The sequence below is a fragment of the Hemiscyllium ocellatum genome, chromosome 10, assembly GCF_020745735.1.
Source record: "Hemiscyllium ocellatum isolate sHemOce1 chromosome 10, sHemOce1.pat.X.cur, whole genome shotgun sequence".
Taxonomy (NCBI): Eukaryota; Metazoa; Chordata; class Chondrichthyes; order Orectolobiformes; family Hemiscylliidae; genus Hemiscyllium; species Hemiscyllium ocellatum.
Window position 1 is genome coordinate 68,707,030 of NC_083410.1, and position 17,332 is coordinate 68,724,361.

A 17,332-nucleotide genomic window follows, 5' to 3' on the forward strand; every position below is an offset into this window, starting at 1 on the left:
AACCTACCACCGCCTTTAGACTATTTGATGCTGAAACTCTTTATGTACTTGACAATTTCAGGCTCATCTGGTTGGAATCCAAATCTACTCTATATAAACTTGAAGTCATCCAAATTTCTGCTTGTCTTCTGTCCCATTCATTCATTACACCTGTGCTCACTGATCTACATTGGTTCCTGCTCAAGCAATGCCTCAATTTAATGGTTTTGATCCTTATTTTGAAGGCCTCCACCTCCCATGGACTTTCCCTTGCCCAGCTCTTCTCCTCCAGCTGTGAAACCCTGTATGACCATAAGATACAAGAGTTGAAATAAGCCATTTGGCCCACCAAGTCTGATCCACCATTCAATCATGGCTGATTTTTTTTTTTCTCTCAACCCCATTTTTTTGCCTTTCCATAACCCTTGATCCCCTTGCCAATCAAGAAACTGTCTACATCTGTCTTGAATACACTCATTGATTTGGTTCCACAGCCTTCTCTTGCAATGAGTTCCAAAGATTCACCACCCTCTGAAGAAATCCCTCCTTATCACCTTTCTAATGGATTGTCACTTCACTCTGAGGTTTTGCCCATGGGTACTTGTCTGCTTCCAGACCCCTCAGAGTTCTGTAAATTTCAATCAGATTCCATCCCCCCCCACCCCCACCCCCAATCTGTTCTAACCCAGACCCAGAGTCCTCAACTGCTCCTCATGACAAGCCCTTCATCCCTGGAATCTTTCTCATGGACCATCTCTGGTCTCCTTCCAATGCCAGCACACCAATCCTTGGCTGTGGGACTCAAAACTACTTACAATACTCCAAAAGCAATCTGACTAGAACCTTACACAGCCTTATCAGTACATCTCTGCTCTTGTATTCTAATCCTCTTGAAATGAATGCTAACATTGCATTTGCCTTTCTAACTGCCAGCCAAACTTGTACGTTAGCCTTAACAGAATCCTGAATGAGGAAACCCAAGTCGCGTTGCGTTTCAAATTTCCGAAGCCTTTCCCCATTTAGAAAACAATATATACCTCTATTTCTACCAAAGTGCATCATCTCTCAATTTCCCACACGGTATTCCATCTGTCACTACTTTGCCCACTTACCCAGCCTATCCAAATGCTTCTGCAGTTTCCCTGCTTTCTCAACACTATCTGTCCCTTTATCTATTTTTGTGATATCTGCAAATGTGGCAAAAGTGGCCTTGGTTCCTTTGTCCAGATATTTAATGTATAACATGAATAGTTGTAGTCCCAACATTGACCCTGTAGAACTGCACTAATCACAGGCTGCCATCCTGAAAAAAGCCCCTTTATCCCCATTCTCTACTTTCTGCCAGTCAGGCAATCCTATATCCATGTCGGTACCTTGCCTCGAACACTATGGGCTCTTATTTAGCATCCTCCTATGAGACATTTTGTCAAAGACTTTATGGAAATCAAAATAGATCACTGGCTTTCCTTTGTCTAACTTGTTAGTTACCACCTCAACAGATTAGTCAGGCCTGACCTCCCTTTAAAGCCATGCTGACTCAGCCCTACTTTACTGTCCGTTTCCAAGTACTCCACAATCTCAACATTAAGGATCGATTCTAAAATTTTCCAAGGTTTGACTGACTTGCCTTGTTTCGTATATTGCATATATTTATGTAGAACAGCCTTATCCTGTGTTGACTGCCGTCTTTCTCATAGCTGTCCCTTCATCTGTTACTGAACTTAGGTTCCTGATCCTTTCCATACACTGTCCTATTATTTAATCCAGAAACTTTCATAATCCCTCTTGAGCAGCCCCCCTTAACTTCTGCCATGCTACAGAACCCACAGCGCCCCATTAAGTTAAGCCCTATCTACAGCCCTAGTTTTGTGATTAGTCAGGACTCTGGTCCCAGCATAATTCAGGCGGAGCCTGTCCCACTGGATCAGTTCTCTCCTTCCCTAGTACTCGTGCCAATGTCCCATGAGCTCAAACCCATTTCTCCTACTCTCTGATCTTGGAGCCATGCGTTTATCTCTTTAATCTTGTTGACCTGTGCCAATATCCTCATGGCTAAGGTAGTAATCTGGAGATTATTACGTTTTTGGTTCTACATTTCAATTTAGCTGCCTCATTTCCTTTACAGTACCTCTTTTTTAGTGATACTTATGTGACTATGACAATTGAATCTTTTCCCCCTCCCATTCCAAGTTCTTCTGCAGCCCAGATCAGATTGCCTGCCTAGTGCCCGGGTTCAGCATATGCAGGACTTCAGGACTCTCTATCTGCCCCAGAGAACTGTCTCTATTCCCCTGACAATACTGTCCCCAATTAGAACTACATTTCTGTTTTCATTCCTCTCTTCAACATCTCCCTAGACCTCAGTGCTACAGTAAGTTTGCTTATCCTCCTTTGAGCCCATAACAAATGAGGAATGTTTGAGGACTCTGGGTCTACACTCGATGGGGTTTAGAAGGACGAGGGGGGAATTGAATTGAAACTTACAGAATACTGAATAGCCTGGATACCGTGGATGTTGAGGAGATATTTCCATTAGCAGGACAGACTTGAGGGCACAGCCTTCGATGAAAGGAAACCTCTTTAGCCAGACAGCAGTGAATCTATAGAATTCATTGCTACAGAAGACTGTGGACAGGACAGAATGTTGGAGCAGACTTGATGGGCTGGATGGCCCACAGGGATCAATAATCTCAAATTGGTTGATAAACTCCAAGGATTGAGGCTCCTTCAGCACCACCTCTTGGTTCCCTCTATGTGCTTCACACGTAGTCACACACTCCTGTACCTGAGCACTGACCAAATTTGAGGCAGATGATCTAACAGGTGTGACTGCCACCTGAAACAGCCCCTCCCTGATGAGTTGCAGTGTTCGATGCTCAGACTCCAGCTCATCAACTCTGAGCCAGAGTGCCTGAAGCAACCAACACTTGCTACAGATGTGGTAACTATGAACTGCTGTGGGGTCCAGAGCTCCCATGTCATGTAAATGCAACACCTCACCTGGCCCGGTACCTCTATTTTATTTGCAGAGTTCTAAATTTGACTTTTTAAAATTTCCTATTGGTCTTTTAGCTTGTAACCTGTAGATGTTTTTCCAATTTACATTCAATCTGAAAGTAACATGTAATAGTCAAATTAGTAGCTATCACCAATCAATTAACTTACGTTTTCCTATGATGTCGCTCTTTTGTGCTGGGCCCCCAATCCTGGACTTCAATTTCTCCTGTTTAAAAGACTGTACAAATTTGGCTGTCTCTCACTCTGGATGTGATCTTTCTTTCCTGACCATGCGTAGCTGCACTTATTAAATGTTTAGCCTCTAAGTAATCTACAGTTTAAATTACTCCAGTATTGTTGGTTGTGCTGCAAACTTCTCCAAGCTTGGTCGTTCTTCTTTGCCGAATTCCAACCCCCCCCCCCCCCCCCCCCAAACACACACACACACTTCACCATTTGCCATAATATTGCCATCTGTAGTTTGTTGTCAATTCTTAACTTATAAGACCATAAAACATAAGAGCAGAAATCAGGCCATCCAGCCCATCAAGTCTGCTCCAACATTCTGTCCTGTCCACAGTCTTCTGTAGCAATGAATTCTATAGATTCACTGCTGTCTGGCTAAAGAGGTTTCCTTTCATCGAAGGCTGTACCCTCAAGTCTGTCCTGCTAATGGAAATATCTCCTCAACATCCACGGTATCCAGGCTATTCAGTATTCTGTAAGTTTCAATTCAATTCCCCCCTCGTCCTTCTAAACCCCATCGAGTGTAGACCCAGAGTCCTCAAACATTCCTCATTTGTTAAGCTTTTCATTCCTGGGGGAATGATTATTGTGAACCTACTCCGAATCTGCTCCAGGGCCAGTGCATCCTTCCCAAGATATGGAGCCTAAAATTGCTCTCAGAATTCTAAGTGTGGTCTCACAGAGCATTATAGAGCCTCAGAAATACATCCCTACTTTTATATTCTAGTCCTCTTTAAATAAATGCCAACATTGCATCTGCTTTCCTAACTATCAACTCAACTTGCAAGTTTCATCTTGAGAATCTTGGACTAGGACTCACAAGTCCCTTTGCACTTCCAATTTCTGAATTTTCTCCCTATTTAGAAAATAGTCTGTGCCTGTATTCTTCCTATCAAAGTGCATGGCCTTACACTTTCCCCGTTGTATTCCATCTGTCACTTTTTTGCCCACTCTCTAAACTGTCTAAACCCTTCTGCAGTTTCCTTACTTCCTCAATACTACTTGTCTTCCTATCTATCTTTGTATCATCTCCAACCTTAGCTAGAATGCCCTCAGTTCCTTCATATAGATCATCAACGTGTAAAGTGGTCCCAACACTGACCCTTGCCAACACCTCTAGTCGTTGGCTGCCATTCTGAAAAGATCTTTGTATCCCCACTCTCTGCTTTCTGCCAAATGGCCAAGCTAGTACCTTGCCTCTAAAACCATGAGCTTTTATCTCACTCAACAGCCTCCTGTGCAGCACCTTGTCAAAGGCCTTCTGGAAGTCCCAAGTAGATAATATGCATTGGCTGTTCTTTGCCTAATCTGCTTGTCATGTCCTCACAGAATTCTAGGAGATTTGTCCAGCATGATCACCCCTTGATGAAACCATGCTGGTTTTGCCATATTTCAGCATATACTTCCAAATATTCAGAAATCTTTTCCTTCAGAGTGGACTCTTAAAATCTTACCACTGTTCGAGATACAAGCTAATCGGTCTATAACTTTCTGTCTTTTGCCTCACTTTGTTCTGAAACAGGGGGGTCTACATTAGCAATTTTCTAGTCACCCTGATTCAAATGATTTCTGAAAGATCATCACTTGTGTCTCCACTATCTCTTTAGCTTTCTCCATCAGATTCTAGGGTGTAGCCCATCTGGTCCAGGTGATTTATCCACCTTCAGGCCATTCAATTTTTCTGGCCTTCTCCTTGGTGATGGTCACCATACTCCCCTTTGCCCTCTGACCCTCTTGAACTTTTGGCATGTTATTTGTCTTCCACCTTGAAGACTGACACAAAGTACTTGTTCAGTTCCTCCACCATTTCTTTGTTCCCCATTAATACTTTTCCAAGGCCATTTTCCAGTGGCCCAAAGTCCAATTCTGCCCCTCTTTTATATACCTAAAGAAAGTCTTGCAATCTTTTTCATTGTTATGGCCTAGCTTACCCTCCTATTTAATCTTCTCCCTCCTTATTTCTTCTTTGTCCTCTATTGGTCTTTGTAGGCTTTCTGGTCTCCTGGCTTCCCATTGCCTTTTGCAGTATTATATGTTTTCTCTTGTTTTTATGCTGTCCGTGACTTCCCTGGTCAGCCATGGTTGCCTCTTCCTCCCTTTTCCTTAGGGATGAATTTCTGCTATCTCCCCCAAATTACTCCCAAAAACTCTCTGCCATTGTTGTTCCACTGTCTTTCCTGCTAGGCTCTTCTCCCAGTCAATTCTGGCCAGCTTATGCCTGTGTTGTTACCTTTATTCAACTGTAATGCTATTCCATCTGATTCCAGCTTCTCCATCTCAAATTGCAGAGTAAATTATATCATATTATGGTCATTGCGCCCCTAAGGGTTCCTTCACCTTTAGTTCCCTTCTCAAGTCTGCCTCATTTTACATCAATAAATCCAGTATTCTCTGTTCCCTTGTGGGCTCTACCACAAATGGCTCCAAAAAGCCATCTCATAGATATTCCACAAATACCTTTTCTTGCAATTCATTGCCAACCTAATTTTCCCAGTCAACCTGCATATTGAAATCCCCCATGATCACTGTAACCGTGCCTTTCTTATACTCCTTTTCTATTTCCTGCTGTATCCTTTTGCCCCACATCCTGACTATTGCTATTTAGTGAAACACCTTTGAGATGCTTCATAATGTTAGATGCAATATAGAAATATTTTGTTTTTAATGTAAATTACTTGAGCACCTTTTAAAGAACAGCACAGCGCCTGTAGGGCAAGGTCATATTGCTACTTCTGACCCCACAGAGATATGAACGGTGGTTCCATTTAAGTGTGGGGTGAAAATATGATCATATTTGATCTTTCAAAATCACATGTTCAAACTGTTTAGGAAAATTTTTTGGGGCTTACTTCACCTCGTTTGGTTTGAGTTCACGCCTGGTTATAGTAATACTTCAGACAGTGTGAAGCCAAAACAATACAAGTCAACAAGTAGTCTTGCCTAAAGTGTCATTTTGTTTAAATAGCTCTGTGTTTTTTGATATTGTAAAAGATGAATTTGTATGCCATTAAAGCTTTTATATTCTACTTAGAGTTGATTCCATGATGAAATGGAAGTAACCAGAATAGTGCATTGCTTGCCAGCTGGATGACTGGTAAAATAAGTAAAATCTTCAGTGCAAGTGCACTTCAATTAGACACATCCGTTTTAGCAGTTGCCTTATTACATAAGAAATAGGAGCAGGAGTAGGCCTGTTCTACCATTCAATGGCTGATCTTTATCATGGCCTCAGCTCCACTTAGCCACTTAGCCACTTACCAAAACCCTTAATTTTGAACAGTAAAGGAATTATCTATCTTAGCTTTGAAAACATTAAATTGGGAAGCCTCACCTACTTCACTGAGCATGGAATTCCACAGATTCACAATCATCTGGGTAATGAAGTTCCTTCTCACTTTGATCCTAAATCTGCTCCCCCTAATTTTGAGGCTATCCCCTCTTGTCCCAGTTTCACCTGCTAGTGGAAACATCCTCTCGATTTCTATCTTATCTATTCCCTTCATAATTTTTTTATGTTTCTATAAGACCCCCTCATTCTTTTAAATTCCATTGAATATAATTGTAGTCTACTCAGTCTCTCCTCATAAGCCAACCCCCTTAACTCTGGAATTAACCTTGTGAACGGCCTCTGCACCTCCTCTAGTGCCAGTATATCTGTCCTCGAATAAGGAAACTAAAACTGTACACAGTACTCCAGGTGTGGCCTCACCAGCATTCTATACAGCTGCAAGATAACTTTCCTGCTTTTAAATTCAATCCCTTTGCCAATGAAAGACAAAATTCCATTTGCCGCCTTAATTTCCTGTTTAACCTACTGACCAACCTTCTTTGATTAATGCACAAGGATACCCAAGTCCCTCTGCACAGCAGAATGCTGCAAGCTTTTACAATCCAAATTATGACATGGTGGTGGACCCTTCTGCTAATTAAACCAACACACAGGAAAACTCACCTGGCCTCATAATCTGTTAGAGTATGAGTGACGAAGAACTCCCCAAATTCCACTATTTAAAGAAAAATATAATTTTTTTTCTTTAACTCTAAAAATGAACATTAAACAAAAACTATTTGCAACTCTAAGCTTCCTTTTACTTAAAGGTTTGTTATCTACCTCCAACTCTATTACAGTATACTGATCCAGTAAAAGCCCCTATTAAAATTATATCAACTTAATTTTTCAAACCAGACAGCGGCTATCATCATTGGTATCTGTTTTCCTCTGGCTGTAGATTTCCCTTAGTCATCTTTGGTTTTTTTGCTGCAAAAGGTTTTTTATGAAAAGGTACCTTTTGATAATGTTTTGAATGGCAGTCTCTCTCGCCCTCTCTCCCCCTCTCTCTCTCTCCCGATGGTAGGTTATCGCTGTCTCTCTGGATAACACTCAAAATACTGGCTTATTTATACCCCAAACATCAGATTGTCTCATTGGTTCGATGTTGTCAAAATAATAAAATTCAGCTTTGATTGGGTTTTAGTACCCTGGGGCATAATTTAATCTGGTTAAGTTTGAACTGTTGTGAGCACAGCAGCGAAATGTTAAATATTTTCAATTGTTCACTACACTTTGAGACTCTAAACTCTGTCTGACAACAGCTTTCACTCTCTCTTAAAGATATAGTACACGCCTTTCACTTCATTACAAAATAATAATCCTTTTTACTGTTGTTCCTACCAAAATGGATTACTTTACAGTTATTAATATTGTACTCCATCTGCCAGACCTTTGCCCACTCACTTAAACTATCTATTGTCCCTGTGCAAAGTTTCACAGTCCTCTGCAAACTTTGCTGTACCACTCACCTTTATTGTCATCCGCAAACTTTGATATAATGCACGTGGTCCCCAACTCTAAATCATGTATGTAAATTGTGAATAATTGCAGTCCTAGTGCTGATTCCTGAGGTACACCACTAGTTACTGATTGCCAACCATAAAAATGCTCATTTATCCCCACTCTTTGCTTCCTGTCCTCTATCTATGCTAATACATTACCCGTAATGCTGTGCATCTTTATCTTTTGCAGCAGTTTTTTGTGCAGCACCTTGTTAAATGCCTTTTAGAAATCTAGATATACCACATCAACTGTGTGCCTGTTGTCTACTATGCTCCTGATGTCATCTTAGAATTCCAGTAGGTTAGTTAAGTGTGACCTGCCTTTCATGAACCCATGCTGCATCTGACCAACAGGACAGTTTCTGTCTCAATGCCTTGCTATTTCTTCCTTGATAATAGATTCAAGCATTTTCCCCCTACAGAAGTTCAGCTAACTGGTCTATAATTCCCTATCTTTCACCTACCTCCTTTTTTAAGCAGTAGCATCACATTTGTTTTCTAATCTGCTGGAACTGCTGCAGAGTCTAGCGAATTTTGGAAAATTACCACAAGTGCGTTTGTTATTTCTCTTGCCATCTCTTTTAGCATCCTGGGATGCATTCCATTAGGGCCAGGAAACTTATCTATCATTAGCTCCATTAGCTTGCCCAGCACTACTACTTTTGTGATAACAAATGTTTCCAAGTTCTCATCTATCTTACGTTTTAGTATTCTTGTGCATACTAGGTGTCTGTTATAAATCGTTGGGGTAATGTACTGGAAATCAAACCCCATCATTCTGGAGTCACCACAACAATTTTAAAAGTACACAAGTTTATCTTACTTTCAGGCCAATTTTGATAGAAAGCATGGACCAGGTTTCTTTACCTAAAAAAAAATCACTATTTATTACAAGTAATTAGACTCCAGCTCTAGTTCAATCCTTGTTATAAATTGTTGGTTTATAATAATTATTAATTAAAACTCTAATCTCCAAATAAAGTCCTCCTTGCGCACGTGCACACATGCACACATACACGTAAAATAGGTTATGGATAGAGGGGGCAAAAATGGGACAGATAGTTCAGTAGGCTTTGTTCTGACGTACCTTTGTTCTAACATACCTTCATTCATATATACTTTTTTTGTTGGTTAATGCATTGCTTCAATGGTCTTTCAATGGATTGATGAGACATTACTGGTTCTCTTATTAAAAAGTCGCTCACTCATTACTTAAAAGTCACAGCTTATAAAAACCATTGCAGCAAATATAAAGTTTTTCAAGTTTTAGTGAGTTTGACAGCAGAAAACGATGGCCCACTCTGGAACTGGGGAATACTCTCTCTAACTCAGCTCCAAATTGTTCATTTACCTGAGAACCAATCTCCAGTTGTTATTTGCCAAAAAAAGTTGCCATTTTTAATTGGTCACTAGTCCACAGACCAAGAAACTATTTGTTACCTGGAAAAGCTGCATTTATGTATCGCTTAGCTTCAAATTGTCTGCAATTGAAGCTCCAATTACTGCTTATTCAAGGATTGGTTATGAATCTTGCCATGGGTATAAGGTTACTTGTTTTTTGAAAACTTATACCCTTTCAATCACTGGTTTCAAAACAACTGTCTCATTTCAGTTTCCAGTTTTGTTTTATGATACCGGATAAGCTCTCCTGCTTAACTTAAACAAACAACACAGAAAAGATTTATCCCATGCAATAATCTGTGAAAATTCGAGAGGCTATGAACTAATTAAAGTAAAAGTAACAACTTTATTTCTTAAAGTATAACAGAGAATAATTAACTAACAACTATTTACAACTCCTTCCTCTAACCTATCTTTTACTTTCCCTTCTGTAATACTAGTCCAATAAAACACACCAGTTAAGATTTGCTGAAAAAATTTGAATTTCAAAACTAGCCAGATTTCAAATCCTCTCTTCTTTTTAGGGATTTCTGCTTTACAGGTTACTGATCAATAAAGGTACCTTTCAAAGAGTTATTTTTCAGGCAGTCTCTACATGCAGATGACATGGCAGTTCTCTTCCCAACTGTTCAATTTTCTCTGGTCTTATATCCCCAAAGCACCTGATTGTGTCATTGGCTTTTAAAGTTGTCAGTATACTAAATTCTAACTTGATTGGAGTTTATTTTTTGATGTATAATTTTAAACTGATTGCCCTAACTTTTAAATCTGTTTAGTCATTTCCAGGCAACTCGGCCAATCTAGCTTTCGACCAAGTGTTACATTGTTACCTTATTGAGAACATTTGGTGTTGTCAGGTACTTCTGCTAGAAATTTTTAAATTTCTGAAAGGCACAGTGCATCCATGTCGTCTTAACAGTTTTTAGAAAAAACAAAAATGAAGAGAAACAGTTTCTATAATAACCAAATAAAAACTTTTAATAAAACTATGTGCAAATCAGACTGATTTGATATCACCAACTCTTGCTGCACCCATTGGTGAAGCATTCATATATTCAGTAGTTGGATTTGTGTTTCCTGTACCCAAAGTGCGTAGATAGATGACAGGAATGAATTTCTGCACTGAATAGAATACCAGACATCCTCTGTTTCCATGTTTTTGCAGATGGAGTCATTGTTTGGAAGTTTGCCAGAAATGCTCCAGTTTCAGAAGATGTTTCTGCAGACACTTGATGATGGTGTTGCCTTATCGCCTGATTTTAGCAAGCTGGAGACTCCATCTCAATTTAAAGTAAGTGAGCAATTGGAGTGCAGAATCAGGGATTCAGTAAGTGGGTTATAACAGTCTAATAGAATTACAGTGACTACTATTAATATTCATTTAAAAACTAGGATAGTTCTGTGTATGTTATAATTTAAGATTAATTCAGATCCAATATTTGCTGTATTCTTAAGGTCGAAGCTAACATATCTGATCTGATGTGAATTGAAATATCTGATCTGCATCTAAATTGTTTCAAGGTTCTTTGCTGTTTACAGGAATATTTACATCAACTGTGGACAAATTGTGATAAAAATTATGTGCAAGGTTTAGTCTAAAGTAGCTCAGTTGTACTCTAAATTGATGTTCCAGCCAGCCAAATATAGAGTCAGACCTTTTTCCAGCTGGCCACACATTGCTTATACCTATGGACTGATTTGAAGGGAGTTGACATATTTCAGTAAATAAAAAGATAGATTTCAGTGCAGTTAATTTCAGGGGTTTGCACAATCCCAGGTACAGCGTTCAATCTGGAAAAGGTCTGTTCCTTTAAATGATCTGGTTGGAGCTGTCAAATCAGAATGCAACAGAACCTCTCTTAGTTATTCCATAGAATAACTTGAATTCATATACAAGTGCTTTTGGCATCTTAAAATGCTTTAGTGGAGTGTTACCGAACAAAATCTGATACACAACCAGACAAAGAGGTAAGACCATAAGAAATAGGAAAAACACCTCAAGCCTGCTCCGTCATTCAATATGATCATGGTTGATCCAAAAATCCTCACATCCAGTTTTCAGCCCTGTTCCCATAACCCTTGATTTCCCTACTGATCAAGAATCTATCTGTCTCAATCTTCAATATATGCAAGGACTCTGCATTAACAGTTGTCTGTGGTAAGGAGTTCAAAAACACAAGTCAGAGTCTATGCCTTTTGGTCCTAGACGCTCCCATCAGGGGAAACATCCTCTCAACATTTACCCTGTCAAGCCTCTTAAGAATCCTGTATGTTTTAATGAAATCACTTCCTGTTCTTCTAAACTCCAGTGATCAGTCTCAACCTTTTTAACCTTTGTTCATAAGACAATCCCCCCATACTGGGAATCATCCTAGTGAACCTTCTCTGCTGTCTCCAATGAAACAGTTTCTCCTCGTAAATGAGATAACCAAAACTGCTCACAGTGCTCTGATATTTTGAGTAGTTTACAAGTTGGATGCTAAATACGTACAGTATGCAATACTGTTAGATTGACGTTTTTTCCTAAGCAGCGTGATCATTTTCATATCTTAGGTTTCCTGTGGTTTATGCTTAACTTCCACTAGACCTGTTGGAATTTTTTATATTTTATAGTTCATACATTTTGATTTTGTTGATGTTTAGAACCTGAGAAAGTTCTGTGCTATTCAGTTGGACTGCTTTACATCTAGTAACTAAATGATATGTGCATTTTGTTACTGAGTACAGGTTGGACTATGTAATATGAAATTAAGTAGCCAACTAGAAAAGGAAAATCCATTCCAAGCCAGTCAGACTGAAAAGTTTAGAATTGATCACAGATGTAGGGCATTAGCACCTTGAATTTATACATCCGATTCCTATCCAGTGGTCATGGCTGAAAGGTTCTCCCCGACTTTATATCATACGAGATTGGGATGAAAATTTTTGCTTCGCCGCATTACCACAGACCACAGGAAATAAATGGTTTACAAAGTAATGTAGCAATTAAAGTGAAGTTAACACAGTCTCCCTGCTTTTTCTTTTAATATGTACGTAAGTTTTTTGACTCGTCATCAAGCCAATAAGCATTTGTTAATACACAAACGTTATAACCAAGCTTTTTCCTTGATCTCTTCTGAATACTCAGCAAAGATAGTTTAAAGTGGGGGGTCACTGGATAATAATCAGGATTGATATTCACATGAAATAGTCTGTCAACATTTCCTGTCTAGGTGCATAATAAACTGGAGCCACTTAAAGTCCCAGTGAATCATGAAGTCAATGGACCACAACAGTCAGCACCTTCCAGAGAGCTTGATGATGCAGTTTCCCATCAACCATTCTTGTGGTCTCTTCCAGTTTTGTTGCTGTTATGAATGGTGCATTTGTGTCTGAACTGATGCTGACCAAATATACACAGAAAACAAGTGTTCTGCCCATTGGTTAAAGCTGTTTTATTCTTTATCGCACATTAGGACTGCAATTTAAACTTTTGCACCTCACAACCTCTGATGTATTTGAATGTCGTGCTTTACAGAATTATCGCTACAGATGTAGCTTCAGGGCTTTAGCTCACCAAGTGTCAAGGCTGTGTTCACTTAGCATTGCAATCATTTGATGTGTATGTTTCAGAAGCTCTTGTTTTCCCTGGGAGGTTCATTCCTCTATTATGCTGACCACTTCAAACTCTACAGTGGCTTTTGTGCAAACCACAGAAAGGCTCAGAAAGTTTTGGAAAGAGGTAAGCTAGCATAAAGGATAAATATTATGAAACCTCCATTAAATATTGAATTTTTTGAGGGCACGGCAAGAATGTATTGTCTTACACACTCCTGTTGGATTACCACTCCACACACTTTCTTGCATTGGGACCTAACTCCACATTTCTTCCTTGCTCTCCTGAAAGTGGTTACACTGCTCCTTAGTTTAAGTGATTGTGCTTCCAACAGTGTTCACTCCAACAGAACATCACTCTTATCACTCCAACAGTAATCAACAATGATCAGCCCCACCCCCCCTTGTCAACACTGAGTCATTAGAATCCCTCATCCTCCTCTAGCTGTGATCAAATCCCCTCTTATGCCCCCTGCTAATGATCTCCCCTCATACTTCCTAACAATTCTGACTCTTCTGACTGCCTAAATATAAGCCAGGCATTTGAGAAGGTGCAGCAGGAGAGTGGACGCTGGGCAGTGTGAGCCCTGATTATGGTCTAGGACTGCAGGGCATTTGAAAAGGGTTTCAGTACAGTCTTTGGTTCAAGGAATAGAAGAAGGTGAGTGCAAAACAGTCTTTGGGGGTGTGACAGGTGTGAATGAATTTGAGAACTGTTCATGATCTGATAAGTAGGTAGGTTGGGTACAAGTGATTTTGAGCAATGTCTGTGGTTCAGGAAAGGTGCCAGTAATAAAGATGTTGGAGGGAGGTGGAGGTTCTTGTTCGGCACTGTTGTGTTGAGACTAAGCGGTGCTTTGGGTACTGGAGCTTTAATATTGCAGCTGAATTACCTAGAGGTACGCTACACAGCAGGCTTCAGAGCAACCAAAAACAACAAAGTATATCCATGTAAAAGAGCAGGGCAAGTATAGACAAAATTGCAAATGGCTGTGTGGTTCTAGCCACTTGTGGAGCAATTGGAAAGGGTGAAACCAGCAACTGGTTTCATGTAAACCTATTTATGTAAACAGGTTTATGGTACTTACATCAGGACTTCCTCGGGGTTCAGAAGAGTTTCAGAAATACAAAACGAATCCAAGGCCTCATCCTGTATTGGAAAACCTAGGCTATTAAATGAATGGTGCAGAATCTCTGTCGTGCTGTATTTTGGTCAGAAGTAGTAATTGATATGTACAGCACTGGAATGGGTTTCTGCCTCAGTTACTGACTGAAATCCCACTGTTGTTTCAAGAATGCAAGAAAACAGATTTGGTGTTCCATTTTTCTCAAAGCAAATTAAATTTAGAAGCAGTGAGGAGGAAAACCATAAAAACTCTCTTCATCAATAATTGCCAACGATGTGCCACGTTTATCAGTTAATTACCAACACTGAACGCCTATCTTAAGGCAACTTTTCTTTCATTGATGCATTGCTTCTATTTTTTTTCTGATTTATATTTTTGCTAGAATCAAATGCAGAGTACAATTTTCAATTTCATCAACATTTTGAAAATTTGTGGTTATAGCCCCATCTGCCTGTAGTACTAATGCATTGTTCCAGTACTTTGTGAATTGAAATTGAGGCATTTCTCTTTTGGACTTGAGATTAATTTTGATAGTTGCACTAGTATTTTAGAAACTACATGTGAGCTACAGGAGATGGCATGTCGAAAATTATATTTGAAGATCCTGCACTTGTACAAGCCACTAGAACCTATTTTTCCATGGTCATGTACTGCAATGAAGTCTCATGAATTTGATTACCATCACACCACCTCCCATAAAATCCTGTAGCAACATCTTTGAGTTCCCAATTTAGATTGTATTAAAATAATTCCACAGAAACTGGTATCCACCACCAAGTCGCCCTTTATTTACACTTGACAATCCTGGACTTTAGTACTACCTCATTCAGAATTAGGTACCAGGGTGTAATCATACCACCTATAAGTCAGCCAGAGCTGCTAATTGGACCAGATTAACAGCCCCAGTTAGGGAACTCACATTTTGAGGTCCAGCTGGCTGACCACATTATAATCACTACAGCGTGACTCCAAGGAGAATGACCTGTTGATATTAAACTCCTCCATGGGACAGTAGAAGTATTTTGGAGCCAGTGTCAAGGCACTTCCAAGCTGAAAGCTGTTTGAAATCGAAAAGCAATTGAATTATGTTGATCACTCCGGTGAGTGCAATTGGTTCACAAATTAGGATTGGTAGAAATGCTAGCGAACAAATTAGATTGGATAGTGCCCATATCTTTGGTGCCACGGGTAATATTTTGGTTCTAGATTTTGACTGTTGTTGCTTTCAGATATTTAAAGGTTTGTACTTAAAGTTGAAGAAGTTTGAAAGGAGTGTTGTGGTGCAGAGTGCAGTCTCTCACTTTCTCCAAGTCATGTATACTGTAGTTTCTATGCCTTAGGCCTGTGGTGTGACAGGAGAATGAACAGAGACAACACACAGGAATATTAAATACTAGATGTGGGAGGAAAAGGACCAGGAAAGAGACCTTTAAGCAATAAAACAAATCTCTCCAGAAATTTAAGAGCGTAAGTTTTCTATCTCAACCTCAGCAAAGATCATGCTTGTATCCTGAGCATGAATGATATCTCTATTCCATTGAGGAGGTTATTTTCTTCACCCTCCCCACCAACCTATCACAATTACCTTTTACCTCCCACCTGAATCTACCTATCACCATCCCACCTATCTTTCCCATTTAGTCCCACGCCACCCCCCATTTATCTCCTTCCCCCTCCACATTCTTGATGAAGGTCTATGCCCAAGACATCGACTCTCCTGCTCCTCAGATGCTGCCTGACCGCCTGTGCTTTTCTAGCGCCACACTTTTTGACTCTTACTAATGTCCTGTACAACCTCAACATGACATCCCAATTCCTATACTCAAGGGTCTGAGCAATGAAGGCAAGCATGCTAAATGGCTTCTTAACCACTTTCCCTTCCCCAATATCTCCATTTCAACATCTGGGGATAGGCCGACCACTGATATCCACTACAAACACACCAACTACCAGTTTCTCTGTCTCTGTTATGTCTGGTCTGACAATACCACTTTCCACAGGGGAGGGCCTCCAGAAATGTCCACCTTTTTCCTCAACTGAGGATTCCTCACCACTGAAGTTGATAGGTCAGCCATTTTGATCCATTTCCCACACTTTGGCTCTCACCCCTTTTCCCTTCCCACAACAGTGATAGCGTTGCTCAATCCTCACTTCCCACCTCACCAGGATCCACAAATGAATATAAACCACTAATTCCGCCACCTCCAGCAGGATGTCACCATCAGACGTGTATTCTCTTTCCCTCCCTTTTCAGCCTTCCTCAGGTGACTGGTCTCTCCAGGACATTCTGATCAACACCTCCCCAAGGCAGCTTCCCATGCAATCACAGAAGATACAGGACTTTTCACTTACTATCCAAAGTCTCCATACACACCTTCCAGGTGAAGCTGCAAGCTACCTGCATTTCATTCAATTTAGTCGACTGCATTTATTGCTTACACGTGGTCCCCTATACATTGGGTGACGAAATGCAGACTGGGCAACTGCTTTGCAGATCACCAATGTTTTATTCGCAGAAATTATGCCGAGCTTTCAGTTGTCTGCCTGTTCAACACAGCACCTTGTTGCCTGGCCGGCATTTCTGTATCAGGCTGCCTTCAGTCATCCACCAAGACTCGATGCAAGGTGGATGAGCAACATCTCATTTTATGCTTGTGGATCCTAAAGCTTTCAGCTCAATATTGCATTCAATAATTTGAGACTGAACACCACCACCTCTGACCTTTACCCATCCTCAAACCCCCAGGCTCTGTCATGGCATGGGCTGCTTTCAGCACAGTCACCCCAGTTCCATTTACTTGTGGTCCCTTTTACCAGCTGCTTTTCTTCTCTTGCTTACTGTTAACCATCTGTTTACCTGATTGTTTTGTCTCTCTGGGCTCCATCCCTACCCACCCACTCTCTCCTCCTCTCCCCAGCACCACTACCATGCCCCACCTTGTGAGGGCTGCTATCAGTTCTTAAGAAAGGTCACTGGTCGAGAAACATTAGCTCTACTTTCTCTCTGCAGATGCTGCCAGGCTCCTGAGTTTCTCCTCTAATTTCTATTTTTGTACTTTAACAACAAAAACTGTTTACTCATATGGTCCCTGCCATTCTATTGAAAATTCTACTCAAACATTACTCATAAAAACAACAACTTACAACCTGACACA

General features: G+C 40.3%; 1 protein-coding gene across 2 annotated transcripts in view; it reads left to right on the forward strand.

Annotated features, from left to right (window-relative positions):
• The window catches only part of LOC132819796 (rho guanine nucleotide exchange factor TIAM2), a 401,154-nt gene that overhangs the window by 360,123 nt on the left and 23,699 nt on the right, over window positions 1–17,332 (forward strand). For both annotated transcript variants that reach the window (XM_060831569.1, XM_060831570.1), the window contains 2 exons: window positions 10,622–10,747; window positions 13,069–13,177. In XM_060831569.1, coding sequence (XP_060687552.1) covers window positions 10,622–10,747; window positions 13,069–13,177 — 235 coding nt within the window. The remainder of the gene's footprint in view (window positions 1–10,621; window positions 10,748–13,068; window positions 13,178–17,332) is intronic.